The 24,285-nt window shown below is 42.4% G+C and overlaps 4 protein-coding genes across 5 annotated transcripts in view; all 4 read left to right on the top strand.

The window, feature by feature from the left end:
• Positions 1–1,418: 1,418 nt before the first annotated feature.
• LOC311021947 (zinc-binding protein A33-like) lies at positions 1,419–6,456 on the top strand. 2 transcript variants are annotated; one of them, XM_084022898.1, is made up of 5 exons: positions 1,419–4,145; positions 4,630–4,674; positions 5,294–5,390; positions 5,468–5,517; positions 6,163–6,456. In XM_084022898.1, exon 1 carries the CDS (start codon positions 1,503–1,505, stop codon positions 2,958–2,960), a length of 1,458 nt encoding a protein of 485 aa, XP_083879024.1. In that variant the 5' UTR covers positions 1,419–1,502; the 3' UTR covers positions 2,961–4,145; positions 4,630–4,674; positions 5,294–5,390; positions 5,468–5,517; positions 6,163–6,456. The 2 variants fall into 2 exon arrangements, with proteins under 2 accessions (XP_083879024.1, XP_083879023.1); XM_084022897.1 differs by having other exon boundaries at positions 4,630–5,390; positions 6,163–6,434.
• A 196-nt stretch (positions 6,457–6,652) lies between these two features.
• Positions 6,653–7,831, top strand: LOC311021539 (nuclear factor 7, brain-like; the record flags this gene model as incomplete). Its single annotated transcript, XM_084022142.1, has 1 exon — positions 6,653–7,831. One exon carries the CDS (start codon positions 6,653–6,655, stop codon positions 7,616–7,618), a length of 966 nt encoding a protein of 321 aa, XP_083878268.1. The 3' UTR covers positions 7,619–7,831.
• Positions 7,832–10,106: 2,275 nt separating this feature from the next.
• Positions 10,107–15,710, top strand: LOC311021538 (E3 ubiquitin-protein ligase TRIM39-like; the record flags this gene model as incomplete). The annotated part of the gene is made up of 5 exons (XM_084022141.1): positions 10,107–10,964; positions 12,724–12,768; positions 13,385–13,481; positions 13,560–13,609; positions 14,295–15,710. 5 exons carry the CDS (start codon positions 10,107–10,109, stop codon positions 15,708–15,710), a joined length of 2,466 nt encoding a protein of 821 aa, XP_083878267.1.
• A 2,416-nt stretch (positions 15,711–18,126) lies between these two features.
• Positions 18,127–24,285, top strand: part of LOC311021948 (nuclear factor 7, ovary-like) — a gene marked incomplete at its 5' end in the record, with an annotated part of 19,288 nt that continues 13,129 nt past the window's right edge. Inside the window, one exon of the mRNA XM_084022899.1 lies at positions 18,127–18,498. Coding sequence (XP_083879025.1) covers positions 18,127–18,498 — 372 coding nt within the window. The remainder of the gene's footprint in view (positions 18,499–24,285) is intronic.

The raw sequence follows: 24,285 nt of genomic DNA, 5'->3' as shown, positions 1-24,285 counted from the left end.
TTTGTGTAGTCCTGATGGTGAGGTCCCTTCAGTAGCCACTAGCTATGTTTGACTCCATTTCACCAATCAAACGTAGCCAGGTAGTCACATGACAGAACACAAACCACCGGCCGGGTACAACTTTTCTTTCTGCTGGTGCTCTGTGGCGGGCCACGCTAACATCCACGCCTCCCTCCGTCCTCCTGGTATTCTTATGACAAAGTCCACACCGGTGTGAACTTTGTCATGTTTTATCATGTTTTGTCGAGGACGTCGACTATGAACACGGATAATAAGGATTGTAATCCCTAAAAGGACACAGCTTTGGTGAGTCTTGCTGTTAAAGGATCATTCACACCAGAGGAAATGGCTGAGAGAGATCTTCTTGAAAGTTTCCTGACCTGCCACGTGTGTTCAGAGACTTTCAGTGATCCTGTGTCTCTGAGCTGCAGCACTGATGGGCTTCAAACATCTCTGGCATTACCAGGAGGACGGAACGGAGCTGGTTTCAAAAGCTTTGTTATAAAAACGAGTGACAGTGAGACAGAAGAGAATGTTTTGAAACTGCTACATTGAGCATGCTTGAGGATTTATTAGTGTTTCTTGTGGCTGAATTTGCCTTATTTATTGTTATTTTGGAGATATTGAATTGATTCTTGTTTTAGTGACAGAAATATTGTTTGGCAATATCTAAATTTGCACATTTATATTTTCTATTTAGTCTATTTTACGTTGATGCTCTGATTATTGAACCAGTAAATCAGACGTTACTCAGTACTTGAGTAGTTTTTCCACTAAATACTTTCTTGCTCTTACTCAAGTAACTATTTGGATGACTACTTTTTACTTCTACTTGACTCATATTATTAGAAAGTAATAATACTCTTACTTGAGTGCAGCTTTTGGTTACTCTACTGCCCTCTGCAGGCCAGTGAGAGACTGATGATACTGGCCTGATGGTGGAGGATTCATTAATGGTTGTGTACATTGTGGTTTACATTTAGGTTTTTATTCACGTTTGTGTTGCGTATAATGAGATGTAAAGGTGACTATTATGTGTCTTTGTAATTTCAGAGTAAATGTTTTGATCAAGTGAAATAGTTATTTTATAGTATTTTCACTGTCTTAGAAGAGTACATTGTCATTTAATTAAATGATGATTTACATTGATACAAAAAGTGTTAAACACATATTCTGAATTGTAATGTTTTAGCCTCTGTGTTTCTGTGTTCAGACATTTGTTTACAATGTTAATACATATTCTCATTTATCTTCTTTTTCACTTACAAATAAACTGTTCACATACAAAGTTGCTGTGAAATCTGACAGTTAATCAAATACTACCATCTGCTGGTGAAAGAATGAAATGTCAGCTTGTTTACTTAAAATGTTGGAAAGTGAAACTGACAGGTGATTCAACGCCATTCCAAGTAGAAGGACGTGGACTATTAACACGGATCATACGGACTGATCACACAGCTTTGGTGAGTCTTGCTGTTAAAGGATCATTCACACCAGAGGAAATGGCTGAGAGAGATCTTTTTGAAAGTTACCTGACCTGCCACGTGTGTTCAGAGACTTTCAGTGATCCTGTGTCTCTGAGCTGCAGCCACAGCTTCTGTTCAAGCTGCCTGCAACGATTCTGGGAACAAGTTAACAACAAGAACTGTCCCATTTGTAAAAGAAAATCCTCCAAAGTACTTCCTCCGCTAAACTTCACCCTGAAGGGACTGGCTGACTCCTTTGCTGAGAGACAGAAAACTGGATCACCTGAGACAGAAAAGGGAGAGGAGAAGGTGGAGGTGGTGTGTAAACACCCAGAAGAGGCTAGGCTGTTCTGTGAGGATGAAGATCGAGTTGCGTGTCCTGTCTGTGAGTTTTCTCTCCACCAGGGTCACAAGGTGATTCCTATCGAACAAGCAGTCAGAGACCTGAAGGACCGGATGAGATCTGACTTGGAGTCTCTGAAGGACAAGAGGGTCAAACACAAACAAGTGGAGGAAACATACGATGGAATGATTCAACACTCCAAGGAGCAACTGTTGTCCACGGAGACACAGATCAGAGCAGAGTTCAACAAGCTGCACCAGTTCCTGAAAGAGGAAGAGGAGTCCAGACTGGCAGCTCTGAGGGAGGAAGAGGAGCAGAAGAGGAAGAGGATCAGCAGAGAGATGAAGGTGATCCAGGATCAGATCTCCTCTCTGTCAGACAGTATCTCTGCTGTTGAAGAAGACCTGCAGAAAGACAACGTGCCGTTCCTCAGCAGTTATAAATCCACTCAGACCAGAACCAGAGTCCAGACCTCACTGTCAGATCCACAGCCGGTCTCAGGAGCACTGATAGATGTGGCCAAACATCTGGGCAACCTGTCCTTCAGGGTCTGGGAGAAGATGAAGGATGTGGTCCACTTCAGTCCTGTCATTCTGGACCCAAACACTGCAGCCTCCAGTCTCTGTCTGTCTGATGATCTGACCCGGGTGAGACGGGGAGACAAAAAACTGCAGCTTCCTGACAATCCGGAGAGAAACACTAAGTATGCCAACGTTCTGGGCTCTGAGGGCTTCAGCTCAGGTAAACACAGCTGGGAGGTGGAGGTGGGAGACCATCCTGTCTGGATGTTAGGTTTGGCTAAAGAGTCATATGACAGGAAGGGAGAGAGATATGTGACACCAAAATATGGAATCTGCTGTTTATTATATGACGGGGGAAAATACACTAATGGAGATGGTGAGACTGTCAGAGTGGAGAAGAGTCTCCAGAGGATCAGAGTCCAGCTGGACTATGATGGGGGACAGGTGTCTTTCTACAACCCTGAAGACATGACTCACATGTACACTCACAGAGACACTTTTACTGAGAAACTCTTCCCCTGGTTCAATATTGGACGAGCTGGTGATGCTAAAACAGCTGATATCAAAATGTGTCAAAGTGAGGTTTCTGTGATGTTCAGGGAGGGAGGTGAGCTCTCAGCGACTCATTAGGATTTCAGAGTGGTGGTCGTCGTTTGTTCAGGTTTTTAAAGAAAATCTCTCATTTGAAACCAAACATAATGATTTACTGTTCAGAATGGAACAAAAAGTGAATGTTGATGTAATAATCTCCCTGTTTCCTTTCTACCAAGTGTGACTGTTGATTGTCAGACATATTCTATATATTACTTTATTTTCACGTATTTGAACAAAAGTGCAAGAAAATGTAACATGTCCATCAAATACACTTAAAGGTTGAGTAGGTGATTCTATCCAGAAATACTGTCTGTTATATACCTTGAAATCCTCGTAACATACCGATAGCAATGAATACATTAAATGCTCTTACATAAATAACATTTTACAATTTTCATCTGTGGCCGTGGCAGGACTGTAAAAACCCCGTCCAATCAAAAACGTGCAGAGAAAATAATTGGACGGCCTGCCTGTCTGTCAATGCTTACTTCCTGATTGCGGCACTCTGAGGTCAAAGGGGGGCGGGGCTTTTTTAGTTCACAGATGCGTTCATAGTCAAAAGGATATTAAACTTCTTGCATGATTCTTGCCTTGTTGTTATTGTGTCTATATAGGTGCATGTGCTTTGGGAAGTCGTAGTGCACAAAAGCAAATAGGGCTTCCCCGAAAGCCACTGTGTAATTCGAACCCAGTCTAAATAGTGTCATTGTTTTTATGCTCTGACGTAAAAAAAATGTGTCCGTTGCAGGACTGTAAAAACCCCTCCAATCAAAAAAGGCTGATGAAAATAATTGGGTGGCCTGATTGTTAGTGCTTACTTCCTGCTTCCTGGTCTTTGTCATTTTTTTGCAGATAAAATCATTGAACATGTCTTAAGGACAAATGCTGGTTCAACCGGTTTAGCCCGCACACTGAACCGAACCGGTGAAACCAGAAATAAACCCAACCCTAGTCTCAATTTACAAGGGGATGTAGCCTCCGTAGACTAATGATTACGTTTTAGTCTTACAGGCTAGCTAATAAATGACCAGCGTGTCCCAGCAGCAGTCGTTCACCTGTCGGTCATTGGTTTCTGGCTGGGGCTCCGCAGGGAATGTTGCTGGTTTTGCGCTCACTGCAAGAACTCATTTGGCTTCACATTCTCCCCCGAGGGTAAACACAAGGATGAAGGTTGATATTCATAATCATATTTTACCAAAGGAGTGGCCCGATTTGAAGCAGGTAGACACAAGAGCTCATTGAGGATCTGAGAGGTTTTTAGAAGTCTTCTAACCGTTGGAGGGTTTTTTGTATCAGTTTTGCAGCAGGCAGATCTTCCCCTTCAGTTCAATGTGATTTACAGCTCATTCCATGAATCTTTGTTCTCCGTGACGGTTAAACTGTAATCAGTGTCTTTGTCCTCGTTCTCCCCGTCCTGACTCTTATCTGTCTGTGTTGCTATGGAGACCTTGGCTAATGATTTCCCATGTCCAGCCCTTCTGTCTGTCTGTCTGTCTGTCTTTCCTTCTTCCTTCCTTTCTTTCTTAATTTGTTTTCCCTCCTTCCCTTCTCCCTTCCTTCCTTCCTTCCTTGCTTTTCCGAAGCAGGACACGTTTTAAACACGTTTTACATCAAAATGATGTAATTCCTAATGTTTTTTTCCAGTATATGATATTGTATTTAACACTCATTTATGAATCATACCATCTCTTTATGCGTGTTTCAGAGGTATGGATATGACGGGTTTGTCCAGCTTCACCATCACTGCAAGGTGAGTTGTTTTTCTCCTTCTATGTACAGACGAGGTAAAGGACCCTTATGCAACTTTTCTGCATACAATGCTCGGGACACAGCAGCCCCCCATCCCGCCCTGTGGACCTTTCAAGTCCTCGCCCCGTGAGCAGCTGAAGGACTCAGCACGGCGCCCACTGCATCAGCACTTCAAATACCGCCGCAGCACAGCAGATCCCAGAGCAGCCCCAGCAACTTTTAGTGCCCGACGTCGGTCAAGCTTTTTGGCATTGCATCGTCGCAAACATAAGGACAAATAGTTGAATTATGTCACATTGACGCATCCGAACATAAGCCGTGTCTGGCGACGAGCATCTCCTCGAGTCCTGCTGCCAATGTTAGAACGAGATCTACAAGGAGTCCAGGTCACGTTGTACCACATGGTTTTAAAATGAGTCCAGATGTTGTTTATCTTGATACATACACACCTTTACAAAGGTAGAAGTGTATACATGTACCATTAAAACAGAGTGAATCAGTTGTCTGCTGCCATCAGGTGGTTGTATGTTGAAAATAGAGAATTTAATCGGTTAAATGAACAAGAACAATGAATGTTTCTATAATAGAGAGGAGTTTAATCACAGACCGTCCTGTTTCAGGGTGAAGCCAACATGATGAAGGACGGGAAGCTGTTCCGGGTGATTCAGGAGAACTGCTGGGATGCAAACGCACGACTGAGGGACATGGATCAACACGGTACATTCAGGTCAAAGGCACCGTCTGGTATTAGCGACATTTTCATCTCATGGATGTCGTTGTTTGTAACCCTTCAGGTGTCTCAGTTCAAGCCCTCTCTACGGTTCCTGTGATGTTCAGTTACTGGGTAAGTTCACTCCGAGTCTGAGCAACTTGGAAGAAACAGAAACAATGCAGCAACTGTGTTTTATTGCCGAGCTGGTTGCCGTGCCCCCAATTAGTGTGAGCTGCAGCGATTCTCACTGAGACAAAGGGGCAAATGAAATTGTCTGGAAAGTGTCTCTAGATTCTCCTTCAGTCACTAACATAAAGAATATGTTATTTAAATGCCATTCTTCAATACTTTAATATGACGCCCACGTCTATAATGCATCACAAACGTGATTATAATCCATAATAGCACCGTATAATCACAGTTATAAGCTCTCATAAAACATTTTTAATTATTTTGAATAACATTAAGTATCTTTATACTTCATAATTGCTGGTCGGGATCAGAGTCGCCTTTGTAATACTTTATAATCTTTTTATAATGCATTCTAATCACTGGCATAATGTATTATAATGGTAGCATAAGTTAATGTAAATTGTTTGCTTTATGTAAAATGAAAATATAACATTAAATATATGCAACCAACACGCAAAATCGTTTAAAAGAAATGAAATAAAAATAAAACAAACAATGACCATTGTTTATGATGCATTACAGACATAGATCAACCATTCCCAGATCAATTCTAAACTATTTTAATCTTATTTTTGGGGATTACAGGCCAAATCCCATGACACACTGGATATCTGTGTCCTTTTAAATGATGACTTGGCCCAGACCGTGCGGGGCCACCCAAAGAGGTTCGTTCTTCTGTTCAAGCTGCCTGCAACGATTCTGGGAACAAGCTAACAACAAAAACTGTCCCATTTGTAAAAGAAAATCCTCCAAAGTTATTCCTCCGCTGAACTTCACCCTGAAGGGATTGGCTGACTCCTTTGCCAAGAGACAGAAAACTGGATCACCTGAGACAGAAAAGGGAGAGGAGAAGGTGGAGGTGGTGTGTAGTAAACACCCAGAAGAGTCTAGGATGTTCTGTGAGGCTGAAGATCGAGTTGTGTGTCCTGTCTTTGAGTTTCCTCTCCACCAGGGTCACAAGTTGATTCCTATTGAACAAGCAGTCAGAGACCTGAAGGACCGGATGAGATCTGACTTGGAGTCTCTGAAGGACAAGAGGGTCAAACACAAACAAGTGGAGGAAACATACGATGGAATGATTGAACACTCCAAGGAGCAGCTGTTGTCCACGGAGACACAGATCAGAGCAGAGTTCAACAAGCTGCACCAGTTCCTGAAAGAGGAAGAGGAGTCCAGACTGGCAGCTCTGAGGGAGGAAGAGGAGCAGAAGGGGAAGAGGATCAGCAGAGAGATGAAGATGATCCAGGATCAGATCTCCTCTCTGTCAGACAGTATCTCTGCTGTTGAAGAAGACCTGCAGAAAGACAACGTGCCGTTCCTCAGCAGTTATAAATCCACTCAGACCAGAACCAGAGTCCAGACCTCACTGTCAGATCCACAGCCGGTCTCGGGAGCACTGATAGATGTGGCCAAACATCTGGGCAACCTGTCCTTCAGGGTCTTGGAGAAGATGAAGGATGTGGTCCTCTTCAGTCCTGTCATTCTGGACCCAAACACTGCAGCCTCTAGACTCTGTCTGTCTGATGATCTGACCCAGGTGAGACAGGGAGACACAAACCTGCAGCTTCCTGACAATACAGAGAGAAACTCTAAGTATGCCGAGGTTCTGGGCTCTGAGGGCTTCAGCTCAGGGAAACACAGCTGGGAGTTGGAGGTGGGAGACCATCCATACTGGTGGATAGGTTTGGCTAAAGAGTCATATGACAGGAAGGGAGAGATATCTGTGACACCAAAATATGGAATCTGGTGTTTATTGTATCATGGGGGAAAATACATGAATGGATCTCGTGAGACTGTCAGAGTGGAGAAGAGTCTCCAGAGGATCAGAGTCCAGCTGGACTATGATGGGGGTCAGGTGTCTTTCTACGACCCTGAAGACATGACTCACATCTACACTGAGAGAGACACTTTTACTGAGAAACTCTTCCCCTGGTTCAGTATTGGAGAAGCTGGTGATGCTAAAACAGCTGATCTCAAAATGTGTCAAAGTGAGGTTTCTGTGATGTTCAGGGAGGGAGGTGAGCTCTCAGCGACTCATTAGGATTTCAGAGTGGTGGTTGTTGGTTGTTCAGGTTTTTAAAGAAAATCTTTCATTTGAAACCAAACATAATGATTTACTGTTCAGAATGGAACAAAAAGTGAATGTTGATGTAATAATCTCCCTGTTTCCTTTCTACCAAGTGTGACTGTTGATTGTCAGACATATTCTATATATTACTTTAGTTTCACGTATTTGAACAAAAGTACAAGAAAATGTAACATGTCCATCAAATACACTTAAAGGTTGAGTAGGAGATTCTATCCAGAAATACTTTCTGTTATATACCTTGAAATCCTTGTAACATACCGATAGCAATGAATACATTAAATGCTCTGACATGAAATATATTTTAAAATTTTCATCTGTAGCCGTGGCAGGACTGTAAAAACCCCGTCCAATCAAAAACAGCCAGAGAAAATCAATGGACGGCCTGCCTGTCTGTCAATGCTTACTTCCTGATTGCGGCACTCTGAGGTCTGAACAAAGGGGGGCGGGGCTTTTTCAGTTCACCGATGCGTTCAAAGTCAAAGTTTCTGTGGTTTTTCCAAATTACCTACTCCTTGTATAAATATGTAAATATATTAGAGGTGTAACGATTCATTCGATAAATCGATTAAACGATTGTCAGTCCTATAGATTCTACTAAATCGATCTGCTAAAATGAATAAATAGAATGAATCGTTTTGGCTTCACCAATAATCGATATAAATGCATTTAATCGGATGAATCGTGATTCTTACTTATGATTAATGTTTTAATAAGTTTAAGACACTCTCTCCCCTGCCAGCATCTAGTCTACTGAAAATGTTCAAAATAACTGAGCGATGTTTAATTACATTTTTATATTCAGCATAAAGTATTATGCAGGACTACTTTTTTATCGAATAAACATGTTATTTTTTCACCTTTCAAAAGAATACCGATAGTCTCACTCGCATTATTGCATGTTTATTTCATTGAAATAGAACTTTGGTTACAAGTTCCAGAATCGAATCGTGGTTTACAGAATCGAATCGAATCAAATCATTACCAAAAAAAAAAAATCCTCCTCGAATCAAATCGCCAACTAGTGTATCGTTAATCGAATCGCTGTGTAGCTAAAGATTCACACCCCTAAAATATACCATTCATTTTCTGAACATCTGTCTGTCCAGTAATTAACACAGTTCTGTGGTTTTCCTACACACCTCATGGTTGTATAACTTTTGTCCCTAATTCAATTTTCCATTTTTTTGGAGCAACCAACAGACAAACGTGAGGAAAGTGAAGAGACAGTGAGAGAGAGACAGAGAGGGAGCTGCGAGCCGCAGACAGACAGTTTTATTTTGCTTTGTTAAAAACAACTTACGGCAGCTAAATAACGCTCAGCTTTGTTGTTCACCTGATGTGTTGTTCATGAAGGGGTGTGTATGAGAAGAGATATTACATGTGTTCCTCTGCTTTGTGATGATGTGTTTTGTTTGCTCTGATGAGGATATTAAACTTCTTGCATGATTCTTGCCTTGTTGTTATTGTGTCTATATGGGTGCATGTGCTTTGGGAAGTCGTACTGCACACCAGCAAATAGGGCTTCCCTGAAAGCCACTGTGTAATTCAAACCCAGTCTTAATAGTGTCATTGTTTTTATTTAAATATTTTTGGATAAAACATCTTTACACGCGGACTGTTAGTCGACAGTGTGCTGCTCCACACGGTTATAGATATAGAACGGAAAACAACATGATTTGGTTCAAAGATGGCCACAGGGACCATTTCAGAAAATGAATGGATATGACACATTTGGAGCCTCTGTAAAAATGTCAGAAAACATCAGGTCCAAAGTCTTTATTAATAAAACACAAACTGTACACATAACTATAAAGACGTTAAAGTGATGGACACTTTAAAAACCTGGAGTTTACAATGAACACATTTTACACAATGTCAGAAGCTTAAAGTTGTCAAGTGTGATCACTTGAAAGAAAAGACGGTTGTGCCAGTAAGCACTCAACTTACTCCCTTTTGTATTGTTTTACTCCTTTTCAGCATGTTTGATGGACTGGTAGGTGGACATGACATTGATATAGTAACACAATAAATCAATGCATACAGTTTTTGCCACACATTCATCAGAAATAGATCCAGACTTTTAAAATCATATCCGTCTAATCCATTGATCTACAACTGTTGGCTGCAAAGACCTGACCTTATCTTTGAATTGTCGATGTTGAATTCTAAAGTTTGCCAGCAGTGTTCCCCTTAATCTTCATCTCTAACAAGAATCTTTATTGTATTGTTTGCAGAGCTTCTGACAGTAAATCAAATAGTACCATCTGCTGGTGATAGAATGAAATGTCAGCTTGTTAACTTAAAATATTGGAATGTGAAACTGACAGGTGATTCAACGCCATTCCAAGTAGAAGGACGTGGACTATTAACACGGATCATACGGACTGATCACACAGCTTCGGTGAGTCTTGCTGTTAAAGGATTATTCACACCAGAGGAAATGGCTGAGAGAGATCTTCTTGAAAGTTACCTGACCTGCCACGTGTGTTCAGAGACTTTCAGTGATCCTGTGTCTCTGAGCTGCAACCACAGCTTCTGTTCAAGCTGCCTGCAACGATTCTGGGAACAAGCTAACAACAAGAACTGTCCCATTTGTAAAAGAAAATCCTCTAAAGATTTTCCTCCGCTCAACTTCATCCTGAAGGGACTGGCTGACTCCTTTGCTGAGAGACAGAAAACTGGATCACCTGAGACAGAAAAGGGAGAGGAGAAGGTGGAGGTGGTGTGTAGTAAACACCCAGAAGAGGCTAGGCTGTTATGTGAGGATGAAGATCGAGTTGTGTGTCCTGTCTGTGACTTTTCTCTCCACCAGGGTCACAAGTTGATTCCTATAGAACAAGCAGTCAGAGACCTGAAGGACCGGATGAGATCTGACTTGGAGTCTCTGAAGGACAAGAGGGACAAACACAAACAAGTGGAGGAAACATACGATGGAATGATTGAACACTCCAAGAAGCAGCTGTTGTCCACGGAGACACAGATCAGAGCAGAGTTCAACAAGCTGCACCAGTTCCTGAAAGAGGAAGAGGAGTCCAGACTGGCAGCTCTGAGGGAGGAAGAGGAGCAGAAGAGGAAGAGGATCAGCAGAGAGATGAAGGTGATCCAGGATCAGATCTTCTCTCTGTCAGACAGTATCTCTGCTGTTGAAGAAGACCTGCAGAAAGACAACCTGCCGTTCCTCAGCAGTTATAAATCCAGTCAGACCAGAACCAGAGTCCAGACCTCACTATCAGATCCACAGCCGGTCTCAGGAGCACTGATAGATGTGGCCAAACATCTGGGCAACCTGTCCTTCAGGGTCTGGGAGAAGATGAAGGATGTGGTCCACTTCAGTCCTGTCATTCTGGACCCAAACACTAGGATTTCAGAGTGGTGGTCGTCGTTTGTTCAGGTTTTTAAAGAAAATCTTTCATTTGAAACCAAACATAATGAGTTACTGTTCAGAATGAAACAAAAAGTGAATGTTGATGTAATAATCTCCCTGTTTCCTTTCTATCAAGTGTGACTGTTGATTGTCAGACATATTCTATATATTACTTTAGTTTCACGTATTTGAACAAAAGTGCAAGAAAATGTAACATGTCCATCAAAGTATCTTAAATTTTGAGTAGGTGATTCTATCAAGTTTCTGTATACCCTGAAATCCTTGTAACATACCAATAGCAATGAATACATTAAATGCTCTGACATAAAAAAAAATGTAAAAAATGTCATCTGTGGCCGTGGCAGGACTGTAAAAACCCTGTCCAATCAAAAAAGGCTGAAGAAAATAATTGGACGGCCTGATTGTCAATCTTGATTTCGGCACTTCGAGGTCTGAACAAAGGGGGGCGGGGCTTTTTCAGTTCAGTGATGTTTCAAAGTTTCTGTGGTTTGTCCAACTGACCTACTCCTTGTATAAATATGTAAATTTATATTTTCTGTCTCCACTAATTAACACAGTTTTGTGTTTTTCCTGAACTCCTCAACGTTGAATGGGGTCGGGCCTGAGCGGAGGTGCTATTGTTATGGTTGTAATATCATTGGCGCCGATTTTCATTTCTTGGTTATTGGTATCGGCCATTTTTTTGCTGATAAATAATTGAATTTGAATTGAAAGGACTCGGACACTCACTGATCCGTTTATAAATAATCACAATATTATTTTAATCACTCGTCATTATTGCTGCTTATTACTAATGCAAAACAAGTCGGATTTAGTGCTGTGACGACGTCGCTGAGAACATGTCATAAGGACAAAAGCCAGTTCAACCGGTTTAGCCCGCACACTGAACCGAACCGGTTTAACCAGAAATAAGCCCAACCCTAGTCTCAACTATATTTTACATGGGGATGTAGCCTCCGTAGACTAATGATTACGTTTTAGTCTTTCAGCCTAGCTAATGAATGACCAGCGTGTCCCAGCAGCAGTCGTTCACCTGTCGGTCATTGGTTTCTGGCTGAGGGTCTGCAGGGTATGTTGGTGGTTTTGCACTCACTGCAAGAACTCATTTGGCTTCACGTTGTCCCCCGAGGGTAAACACAAGGATGAAGGTTGATATTCATAATCATATTTTACCAAAGGAGTGGCCCGATTTGAAGCAGGTAGGCACAAGAGCTCATTGAGGATCTGAGAGGTTTTTAGAAGTCTTCTAACCGTTGGAGGGGTTTTTGTATCAGTTTTGTAGCAGGCAGAACTTCCCCTTCAGTTCAATGTGATTTACAGCTCATTCCACGAATCTTTGTTCTCCGTGACGGTTAAACTGTAATCGGTGTCTTTGTCCTCATTCTCCCCGTCCTGACTCTTATCTTTCTGTGTTACTATGGAGACCTTGGCTAATGATTTCCCATGTCCAGCCCTTCTGTCTGTCTGTCTGCCTGTCTTTCCTTCTTCCTTCCTTTCTTTCTTAATTTGTTTTTCCCTCCTTCCCTTCCTTCCTTCCTTGCTTTTCCGAAGCAGGACACGTTTTAAACACGTTTTACATAAAAATTATGTAATTCCTAATGTTTTTTCCAGTATATGATATTTTATTTAACACTCATTTATGAAGCATAACACCTCTTTATGCGTGTTTCAGAGGTATGGATATGACGGGTTTGTCCAGCTTCACCATCACTGCAAGGTGAGTTGTTTTTCTCCTTCTATGTACATACGAGGTAAAGGACCCTTATGCAACTTTTCTGCATACAATGCTCGGGACACAGCAGCCCCCCATCCCGCCCTGTGAACCTTTCAAGTCCTCGCCCCGTGAGCAGCTGAAGGACTCAGCACGGCGCCCACTGCATCAGCACCTCAAATACCGCCGCAGCACAGCAGATCCCAGAGCAGCCCCGGCAACTTTTAGTGGCCGACGTCGGTCGAGCTTTTTGGCATTGCATCGTCGCAAACATAAGGACAAATAGTTGAATTATGTCACATCGACGCATCCAAACATAAGCCGTGTCTGGCGACGAGCATCTGCTCGAGTCCTGCTGCCAATGTTAGAACGAGATCTACAAGGAGTCCAGGTCACGTACCACATGGTTTTTAAATGAGTCCAGATGTTGTTTATCTTTATACATACACACCTTTACAAAGGTAGAAGTGTATACATGTTCCATTAAAACAGAGTGAATCAGTTGTCTGCTGCCATCATGTGGTTGTATGTTGAAAATAGAGAATTTAATTGGTTAAATGAACGAGAACAATGAATGTTTCTATAATAGAGAGGAGTTTAATCACAGACCGTCCTGTTTCAGGGTGAAGCCAACATGATGAAGGACGGGAAGCTGTTCCGGGTGATTCAGGAGAACTGTTGGGACGCAAACGCACGCCTGAGGGACATGGATCAACACGGTACATTCAGGTCAAAGGCACCGTCGGGTATTAGTGGCATTTTCATCTTATGGATGTCTCTTGTTTGTAACCCTTCAGGTGTCACAGTTCAAGCCCTCTCTACGGTTCCTGTGATGTTCAGTTACTGGGTAAGTTCACTCCGAGTCTGAGCAACTTGGAAGAAACAGAAACAATGCAGCAACTGTGTTTTATTGCCGAGCTGGTTGCCGTGCCCCCAATTAGTGTGAGCTGCAGCGATTCTCACTGAGACAAAGGGGCAAATGAAATTGTCTGGAAAGTGTCTCTAGATTCTCCTTCAGTCACTAACATAAAGAATATGTTATTTAAATGCCATTCTTCAATACTTTAATATGACGCCCACGTCTATAATGCATCACAAACGTGATTATAATCCATAATAGCACCGTATAATCACAGTTATAAGCTCTCATAAAACATTTTTAATTACTTTCAATAACATATAGTATCTTTATACTTCATAATTGCTGGTCAGGATCAGAGTCGCCTTTGTAATACTTTATAATCCTTTTATAATGCATTCTAATCACTGGTATAATGTATTATAATGGAAGCATAAGTTAATGTAAATTGTTTGCTTTATGTAAAATGAAAATATACCATTAAATCTATGCAACCAACACGCAAAATCATTTAAAAGAAATGAAATAAAAATAAAACAAACAATGACCATTGTTTATGATGCATTACAGACATAGATCAACCATTCCCAGATCAATTCTAACCTATTTTAATCTTATTTTTGGGGATTACAGGCCAAACCCCATGACACACTGGATATCTGTGTCCTTTTAAATGACGATTTGGCCCAGACCGTGCGGGGCCACCCAAAGAGGTTCGTTCTTCTGTTCAAGCTGCCTGCAACAATTCTGGGAACAAGCCAACAACAAAAACTGTCCCATTTGTAAAAGACAATCCTCCAAAGAACTTCCTCTGGTGAACTTCACCCTGAAGGGACTGGCTGACTCCTTTGCCAAGAGACAGAAAACTGGATCACCTGAGACAGAAAAGGGAGAGGAGAAGGTGGAGGTGGTGTGTAGTAAACACCCAGAAGAGGCTAGGCTGTTCTGTGAGGATGAAGATCGAGTTGTGTGTCCTGTCTGTGAGTTTTCTCTCCACCAGGGTCACAAGGTGATTCCTATAGAACAAGCAGTCAGAGACCTGAAGGACCGGATGAGATCTGACTTGGAGACTCTGAAGGACAAGAGGGTCAAACACAAACAAGTGGAGGAAACATACGATGGAATGATTCAACACTCCAAGAAGCAGCTGTTGTCCACGGAGACACAGATCAGAGCAGAGTTCAACAAGCTGCACCAGTTCCTGAAAGAGGAAGAGGAGTCCAGACTGGCAGCTCTGAGGGAGGAAGAGGAGCAGAAGGGGAAGAGGATCAGCAGAGAGATGAAGGTGAACCAGGATCAGATCTCCTCTCTGTCAGACAGTATCTCTGCCGTTGAAGAAGACCTGCAGAAAGACAACGTGCCATTCCTCAGCAGTTATAAATCCACTCAGACCAGAACCAGAGTCCACACCTCACTGTCAGATCCACAGCCGGTCTCTGGAGCACTGATAGATGTGGCCAAACATCTGGGCAACCTGTCCTTCAGGGTCTGGGAGAAGATGAAGGATGTGGTCCACTTCAGTCCTGTCATTCTGGACCCAAACACTGCAGCCCCCATTCTCTGTCTGTCTGATGATCTGACCCGGGTGAGATGGGAAGACACAAACCTGCAGCTTCCTGACAATCCAGAAAGAAACTCTAAGTATTCCGAGGTTCTGGGCTCTGAGGGCTTCAGCTCAGGGAAACACAGCTGGGAGGTGGAGGTGGGAGATCATCCTGACTGGTTGGTAGGTTTGGCTAAAGAGTCATATGACAGGAAGGGAAAGATATTTATGACACCAAAATATGGAATCTGGTGTTTATTGTATCGCGGGGGAAAATACATTGTTGGAGATGGTGAGACTGTCAGAATGGAGAAGAGTCTCCAGAGGATCAGAGTCCAGCTGGACTATGATGGGGGGAAGGTGTCTTTCTACAACCCTGAAGACATGACTCACATCTACACTTACAGAGACACTTTTACTGAGAAACTCTTCCCCCGGTTCTGTATTGGACGAGCTGGTGATGCTAAAACAGCTGATATCAAAATGTGTCAAAGTGAGGTTTCTGTGATGTTCAGGGAGGGAGGTGAGCTCTCAGCGACTCATTAGGATTTCAGAGTGGTGGTCGTCGTTTGTTCAGGTTTTTAAAGAAAATCTTTAATTTGAAACCAAACATAATGATTTACTGTTCAGAATGGAACAAAAAGTGAATGTTGATGTAATAATCTCCCTGTTTCCTTTCTACCAAGTGTGACTGTTGATTGTCAGACATATTCTATATATTACTTTAGTTTCACGTATTTGAACAAAAGTGCAAGAAAATGTAACATGTCCATCAAATACACTTAAAGGTTGAGTAGGTGATTCTATCCAGAAATACTTTCTGTTATATACCTTGAAATCCTTGTAACATACCGATAGCAATGAATACATTAAATGCTCTGACATAAACATTTTTTTTTAAATTTCAGGAGGCAGGACTGTAAAAACCCCGTCCAATCAAAAATGTGCAGAGAAAATAATTGGACGGCCTGCCTGTCTGTCAATGCTTACTTCCTGATTGCGGCACTCTGAGGTCTGAACAAAGGGGGGCGGGGCTTTTTCTCTTCGCCGATGTGTTCAAAGTCAAAGTTTCTGTGGTTTTTCCAAATGACCTACTCCTTGTATAAATATGTAAATATACCATTGCATGTTCCGAACATCTGTCTGTCCAGTAATTACACAGTACTGTGTTTTTCCTACACACCTCATGGTTGTAAACATGACTTTACTAAATTGAGCATGCTTGAGGATTTATTAGTGTTTCTTTTGGCTGAATTTGCCTTATTTTTTGTTATTTTGTAGAGATTAAATTGATTATTGTTTTAGTGACAGAAATATTTTTTGGCAATACCTAAATTTGCACATTTATATTTTCTATTTAGTCTATTTTATGTTCATGCTCTGATTATTGAACCAGTAAATCAGACGTTACTCAGTACTTGAGTAGTTTTTCCACTAAATACTTTCTAGCTCTTACTCAAGTAACTATTTGGATGACTACTTTTTACTTCTACTTGAGTTATATTATTAGAAAGTAACAATACTCTTACTTGAGTGCAGCTTTTGGTTACTCTACTGCCCTCTGCAGGCCAGTGAGAGACTGATGATACTGGCCTGATGGTGGAGGATTCATTAATGGTCGTGTAGGTTTTGTTTTACATTTAGGTTTTTATTCACGTTTGTGTTGCGTACAATGAGATGTAAAGGTGACTATTATGTGTCTGTGTAATTTCAGAGGAAATGTTTTGCACAAGTGAAATACTTCTTTTATAGTATTTTCACTGTCTTGGAAGAGTACATTGTCATTTAATTAAATGATGATTTACATTGATACAAAACGTGTTGAACACAAATTCTGAATTGTAATGTTTTAGCCGCTGTGTTTCTGTGTTCAGACATTTGTTTACAATGTCAATACATATTCTCATTTATCTCATTTTTCACTTGCAAATAAAATATTTACATACAAAGTTGTTGTGAAATCTGACAGTAAATCAAATAATAATAATAATAATACATTTTATTTCATAGGCGCCTTTCTGTCACTCAAGGTCACCTTACAGTAAATAAAAGACAATGTACAGTACACAATAGAATAAAATAAAATTGAAGTAATGAAATAAAAATAAAATACAAAGAAGCCACAAAAGTACACAAGAGTAAAGTGAAGTATGGACAGGATACTTGGTTAGAGGGAAAAGGCAATCTTAAACACGTGTGTTTTGAGTCGGGACTTGAAATGTGAAAATGTACTGATGTTCCTTATTTCGGGTGGCAGAGAGTTCCAGAGCCGGGGAGCAGAGCGGCTGAAAGCTCTGCTCCCCATGGTGGTAAGACGGACCGGGGGGACAGTCAGCAGAATGGAGGAGGATGAACGGAGTGTGCGAGAGGGGATGGCAATATAGAGAAGATTGGAAAGATATGGGGGGGCAAGATTGTGAATGGCCTTGAATGTTAACAGGAGGATTTTGTAGTCAATGCGGGACTTGACTGGGAGCCAGTGGAGCTGCTGTAGGACGGGAGTGATGTGGTGGATGGAGGGGGTTCTGGTAATGACACGGGCAGCTGAATTCTGGACCAGTTGAAGTTTGTGCAGGGATTTATGGGTGAGACCGGAGAGGAGGGAGTTGCAGTAATCCAGGCGGGAAGTGATGAGACTATGGACAAGGATAGCAGTGGTATGGGGAGTAAGGGAGGGGCGGAGGCGGTTGATATTGCGTAGGTGGAAGTAAGCAGACCGGGTGATGTTATTGATGTGAGATTGGAAAGAAAGTGTGCTGTCGAGGATGACGAGGAAATACTACCATCTGCTGGTGATAGAATGAAATGTCAGCTTGTTTACTTAAAATGTTGGAAAGTGAAACTGAAAGGTGATTAGACGCTATTCCAGGTAGAAGGACGTGGACTATTAACACGGATCGTATGGACTGATCACACAGCTTTGGTGAGTCTTGCTGTTAAAGGATCATTCACACCAGAGGAAATGGCTGAGAGAGATCTTCTTGAAAGTTTCCTGACCTGCCACGTGTGTTCAGAGACTTTCAGTGATCCTGTGTCTCTGAGCTGCAGCCACAGCTTCTGTTCAAGCTGCCTGCAACGATTCTGGGAACAAGCTAACAACAAAAACTGTCCCACTTGTAAAAGAAAATCCTCCAAAGAACTTCCACCGCTGAACTTCACCCTGAAGGGACTGGCTGACTCCTTTGCCAAGCGACAGAAAACTGGATCACCTGAGACAGAAAAGGGAGAGGAGAAGGTGGAGGTGGTGTGTAGTAAACACCCAGAAGAGGCTAGGCTGTTCTGTGAGGATGAAGATCGAGTTGTGTGTCCTGTCTGTGAGTTTTCTCTCCACCAGGGTCACAAGTTGATTCCTATAGAACAAGCAGTTAGAGACCTGAAGGACCGGATGAGATCTGACTTGGAGTCTCTGAAGGACAAGAGGGTCAAACACAAACAAGTGGAGGAAACATACGATGGAATGATTCAACACTCCAAGAAGCAGCTGTTGTCCACGGAGACACAGATCACAGCAGAGTTCAACAAGCTGCACCAGTTCCTGAAAGAGGAAGAGGAGTCCAGACTGGCAGCTCTGAGGGAGGAAGAGGAGCAGAAGGGGAAGAGGATCAGCAGAGAGATGAAGGTGAACCAGGATCAGATCTCCTCTCTCTCAGACAGTATCTCTGCTGTTGAAGAAGACCTGCAGAAAGACAACGTGCCGTTCCTCAGCAGTTATAAATCCACTCAGACCAGAACCAGAGTCCAGACCTCACTGTCAGATCCACAGCCGGTCTCAGGAGCACTGATAGATGTGGCCAAACATCTGGGCAACCTGTCCTTCAGGGTCTGGGAGAAGATGAAGGATGTGGTCCACTTCAGTCCTGTCATTCTGGACCCAAACACTGCACACTCCAGTCTCTGTCTGTCTGATGATCTGACCCAGGTGAGACATGGAGACACAAACCTGCAGATTCCTGACAATCCAGAGAGAAGCTCTAAGTATGCCAACGTTCTGGGCTCTGAAGGCTTCAGCTCAGGGAAACACAGCTGGGAGGTGGAGGTGGGAGACCATCCAGACTGGTTGGTAGGTTTGGCTAAAGAGTCATATGACAGGAAGGTAGAGACAACTGCTACACCAAAATATGGAATCTGGTGTTTATTTTATCGCGGGGGAAAATACACTAATGGAGCTCATAAGACTGTCAGAGTGAAGAAGAGTCTCCAGAGGATCAGAGTCCAGCTGGACTATGATGGGGGGCAGGTGTCTTTCTACAACCCTGAAGACATGACTCACATCTACACTCACAGAGACACTTTTACAGAGAAACTCTTCCCCTGGTTCAGTATCAAACGAGCTGGTGATGCTAAAACAGCTGATATCAAAATGTGTCAAAGTGAGGTTTCTGTGATGTTCAGGGAGGGAGGTGAGCTCTCAGCGACTCATTAGGATTTCAGAGTGGTGGTCGTCGTTTGTTCAGGTTTTTAAAGAAAATCTTTAATTTGAAACCAAACATAATGATTTACTGTTCAGAATGGAACAAAAAGTCAATGTTGATGTAATAATCTCCCTGTTTCCTTTCTACCAAGTGTGACTGTTGATTGTCAGACATATTCTATATATTACTTTAGTTTCACGTATTTGAACAAAAGTGCAAGAAAATGTAACATGTCCATCAAATACACTTAAAGGTTGAGTAGGTGATTCTATCCAGAAATACTTTCTGTTATATTTTCCTATACACCTCATGGTTGTAAACATAACGTTTGTCCCTAATTCAATCTTCCATTTTTTTTGGAGCAACCAACAGACAAACGTGAGGAAAGTGAAGAGACAGTGAGAGAGAGACAGAGAGGGAGCTGTGAGCCGCAGACAGACAGTTTATTTTGCTTTGTTAAAAACAACTTACGGCAGCTAAATAACGCTCAGCTTTGTTGTTCACCTGATGTGTTGTTCATGAAGGGGTGTGTATGAGAAGAGATATTACATGTGTTCCTCTGCTTTGTGATGATGTGTTTTGTTTGCTCTGATGAGGATATTAAACTTCTTGCATGATTCTTGCCTTGTTGTTAATGTGTCTATATGGGTGCATGTGCTTTGGGAAGTCGTAGTGAACACCAGCAAATAGGGCTTCCCTGAAAGCCACTGTGTAATTCAAACCCAGGCTAAATAGTGTCATTGTTTTTATTTAAATATTTTTGGATAAAACATCTTTACACGCGGACTGTTAGTCGACAGTGTGCTGCTCCACACGGTAATAGATATAGAACAGAAAACAACATGATTTGGTTCAAAGATGGCCACGGGGACCATTTCAGAAAATGAATGGATATGACACATCTGGAGCCTCTGTAAAAATGTCAGAAAACATCAGGTCCAAAGTCTTTATTAATAAAACACAAACTGTACACATAACTATAAAGACGTTAAAGTGATGGACACTTTAAAAACCTGGAGTTTACAATGAACACATTTTACACAATGTCAGAAGCTTAAAGTTGTCAAGTGTGATCACTTGACACACAAAGAAAAGACGGTTGTGCCAGTAAGCACTCAACTTACTCCCTTTTGTAATGTTTTACTCCTTTTCAGCATGTTTGATAGACTGGTAGGTGGACATGACATTGATATAGTAACACAATAAATCAATGCATACAGTTTTTGCCACACATTCATCAGAAATAGATCCAGCCTTTTAAAATCATATCCGTCTAATCCATTGATCTACAACTGTTGGCTGCAAAGACCTGACCTTATCTTTGAATTGTCGATGTTGAAAGTTTGCCAGCAGTGTTCCCCTTAATCTTCATCTCTAACAAGAATCTTTATTGTATTGTTTGCAGAGCTTCTGTTTGTTTTCCTGTGTCAGACCTATATGTAAATTCAACTGCATTATATGTGCCAACAGAAACAGTGACTCTTCAGTCATTCCTGTGTCACACTGGGAATGGCTCATGCTGCAGCATTAAAAGATCTTCAGATTCGGATATTATGTCTACTGGTATTTCATGGCCAAACTCTCACCTGCACTAGACTAAACTGGTATTTCAGTTGCAACGACAATGATATAATCATGAATAAACGGGGCACCACCCTGGGATCAGGGAAAAGATAACCTAAAACTGTATTCAGTCTCAATATAAAGGTTTTATTCTCACATGCCAATCATCGTGATCATTGGCATAGAAGTATAAAAACAATCAAACAATTAAAAAGGGGTGAAATTCGAGCACTCTTCACAACCTGCTGTTATCCAGTGACATATACACAACAAGCACAAGAGACCGCTAGTTATAATATAATAAGATTTATTAAAATCTGTAATAATGATCACAATCAATAACACTGCAATTAACAAAGCCTTACTACCTAACTACCTAACACACAAAGCTAAGCTAAACAAAGGAAGAGACACGTGGAACGTGTGTGTGTGAGTGCGTGTGTGTGTGTGTGTGGAGACTCGGCGGTCTGTGATCAAAACTTAAAACACGTTAACAAGAATTACAAGTGTAACCCACCTGGCCTGTGTTCCACCAACCCTGCAGGTATGTCTAATGTCTAGGTTCTGTCGTTGCAACTGAAATGCCAGTTTAGTCTAGTGCAGGTGAGAGTTTGGCAATGAAATACCAGTAGACATAATATCCGAATCTGAAGATCTTTTAATGCTGCAGCATGAGCCATTCCCAGTGTGACACAGGAATGACTGAAGAGTCACTCTTTCTGTTGGCACTTATAATGCAGTTGAATTTACATATAGGTCTGACATCCTGCATCCCCCCTTCTCCATGTGTCCCCAGATGTTGTCTTTGATCAAAGGGTCATTGTCTTATCCTGCATCAAAGGGCTTGTTTGGTGACGCCCCTGGTGGCAAATGGTCCTGCAATACGCATTTAGGACAAACAGCCATTTGCCCACATAAATACATGATTAAATAGGAATTTCCCTCACATTCCCCCCTTTTGATTAATTTGTAAATCAAACAATTAAATCAAGAATCAATAGGTACTGTCATAAAAGGATCACATTGGGGTTACAGAAATCTAAATCGTTACTAATATAAGTTGCTGGATTTATATTACGTGTTATACAATAATATTTCTTTCGGTCAGGTGATACGATTGTTCAATGATCGGGATCCTGTTTTCTTCCTCTTCAAGAGTGTTCCTTCTTATCCCAAGCCGTGGTGCAGAGCTGAACGTACTGCTCAACTATCTTTCCTGCTTCGTCGGTGTTGTTATGCACGTCGGAGCACAAATGCCGGTCCACAGAAGTGTACAGAGCACCATCAAGACGGGTGGAAAACTGGACCACCACTGTTTCCCACGGACCAAATTGGTCACTCAGCCATTGTTGTCCGTCGGCATCACAGCAGTCGCTCCTGTGGTTCTTGCTGGGTCTTCTTCTTCTCATCCTCGTTGGGTTGTGGGTCAGCTCCCTCGCTCCAGATCTCCGCCTTGAGTGGTGGCTCCTTCCTGCAGAGGCTGGAGTGGACCCACGTGGCTCTCTCTGCTATCTTCACAGCCGTGTTGGTTATCAGGAGTACCAGAAATGGTCCTGCCCAGCGTGGTTCCCTCCAGCAACGTCAGCAAAGTCTTTTATCACCACCCAGTCTCCAGGCTGTAGGGGTCCTTGCAAGGGGGTGGTAGGGCTGCTCTGACCTGTGTGTGGACAGACTTGAGAGTTGGAGAGGTTAATGCAGTAGTCAAGCATAGCATAAGTTGGCTGGATTCCTTGTCTTCTCCCGACATGGGTCTGAGGCACACTAAGCACTTTGGGAAAAGAAAACTTTAGAACAAAATGTTTGTGAGTGGTTAGAGAAGTCCTGTGTACACTAGGAACTGTCAGCTGTTTCTACCATAGCCAGGCACTGATACAAACATCTTAGCAAACCCAGGTTGCCCTTTGGAGGAGAGAGGAGGTGTTATTTGGGAAGAAAGGTTAGGCATTTTCACATTTTACATTGTTATCTGAATGGGGTCGTGGTGAGCAGGTTTCCACAATTGTCACCATGCAGTCGTGTGGCTCACCATCCACTGCTGTAGACAAAAGGCTTGCTGGTTAAGTACAATGCATCAGGTTATAGTGACATTAGGGAGTGAGAGCAAAACATTATGGTAATGCATCATCTGTGCTGAAGTGAGGTGGCTCATTCTCCACTCCAGGAGAATGGATGCAACTACCTGAGGAACAAAAATATTTAGCGATGACATTCATTCTCTCTTTTTACAAACAGTCTGTGTCAAAAGGTTGCTCTGAGTTGGGTCAGCCCAAGGTCGGGGCGGCAGTCAGGGTTGGTACAAGCTAAACAAAGCTGGCATGTCCGACGTTGTCCAAGTCCGTGTGTTTGTCCGTCTCTCTGCTTAGTCACCAACCTCCTCTCCCATGTGTCCTTCTCCCTCTTGTTCCTGGATTTGTTACATAACTCCTGTCCTCTGGTCAGAATTGCCATTCTTCTGAGTTTTTTGGGGGTTTTTTTTTGCTTTGGGACAGTCTTTAATCCAGTGAACTCCCACAGTGTTGACAGGCGTGGTGAGCGGTGTTTTTGAAATGTCCATCCATGAGCCCTGCCCCGTCTGCCTGGTCTTCCTCTGCCCTGATGGTGTAGTTCCCGTTCATAGGCCTGCAGTTGAGCCATTTGCAGTCTATTTTCCAGCTTTGCCTTCTTCTTGTCAGCTTTCTCCTCAGTTCTTGCTTACATATTTGGCATAGCTGGAGCGTTCATATCGGGCAAAGGTGCAGCAGGTCCGATGACACGGGTCCGGCTGTCGCAGGTAATAGTTGTTGTGGTGCAGCTTCAGGAGGTGTGTAGGGAGGAGGAGGCCGTGCTTCGCCAGAGAAACAGTCCAGGTCCTGGTGTACTCTGCCTGTGGGAAAGTTAGCACACTGGGTTTTTAGTTCCCCACCCCCCGCTATGTTAATTCTTTTGTATGTCCCTGTACAATACTGCTGTTTACAATCACTGAAAGCTTTTCAACCTCCATGAAATGTTTTTTTTTTTTCAGCACTAATTGCTGCCTTAATACATCTATCTATCTAATTTAGACTGAACTACCACTCGATGAAAAACCATATTTCTCCCAAACCTCCAGATACTCACATGTTCCGTCTCCATGCTTGTCACACATGGTCTTTGCACACCCCTCATAT

The sequence above is a fragment of the Eutrigla gurnardus genome (assembly GCF_963514095.1).
Source record: "Eutrigla gurnardus genome assembly, chromosome: 12".
Lineage (NCBI taxonomy): Eukaryota > Metazoa > Chordata > Actinopteri > Perciformes > Triglidae > Eutrigla > Eutrigla gurnardus.
This window is presented reverse-complemented; position numbering and strand designations above follow the sequence as displayed.

Coding starts and splice junctions, on each gene's coding strand:
- LOC311021947 (XM_084022898.1), top strand. CDS start 1,503: ATGGCTGAGAGAGATCTTTTTGAAAGTTACCTGACCTGCCACGTGTGT.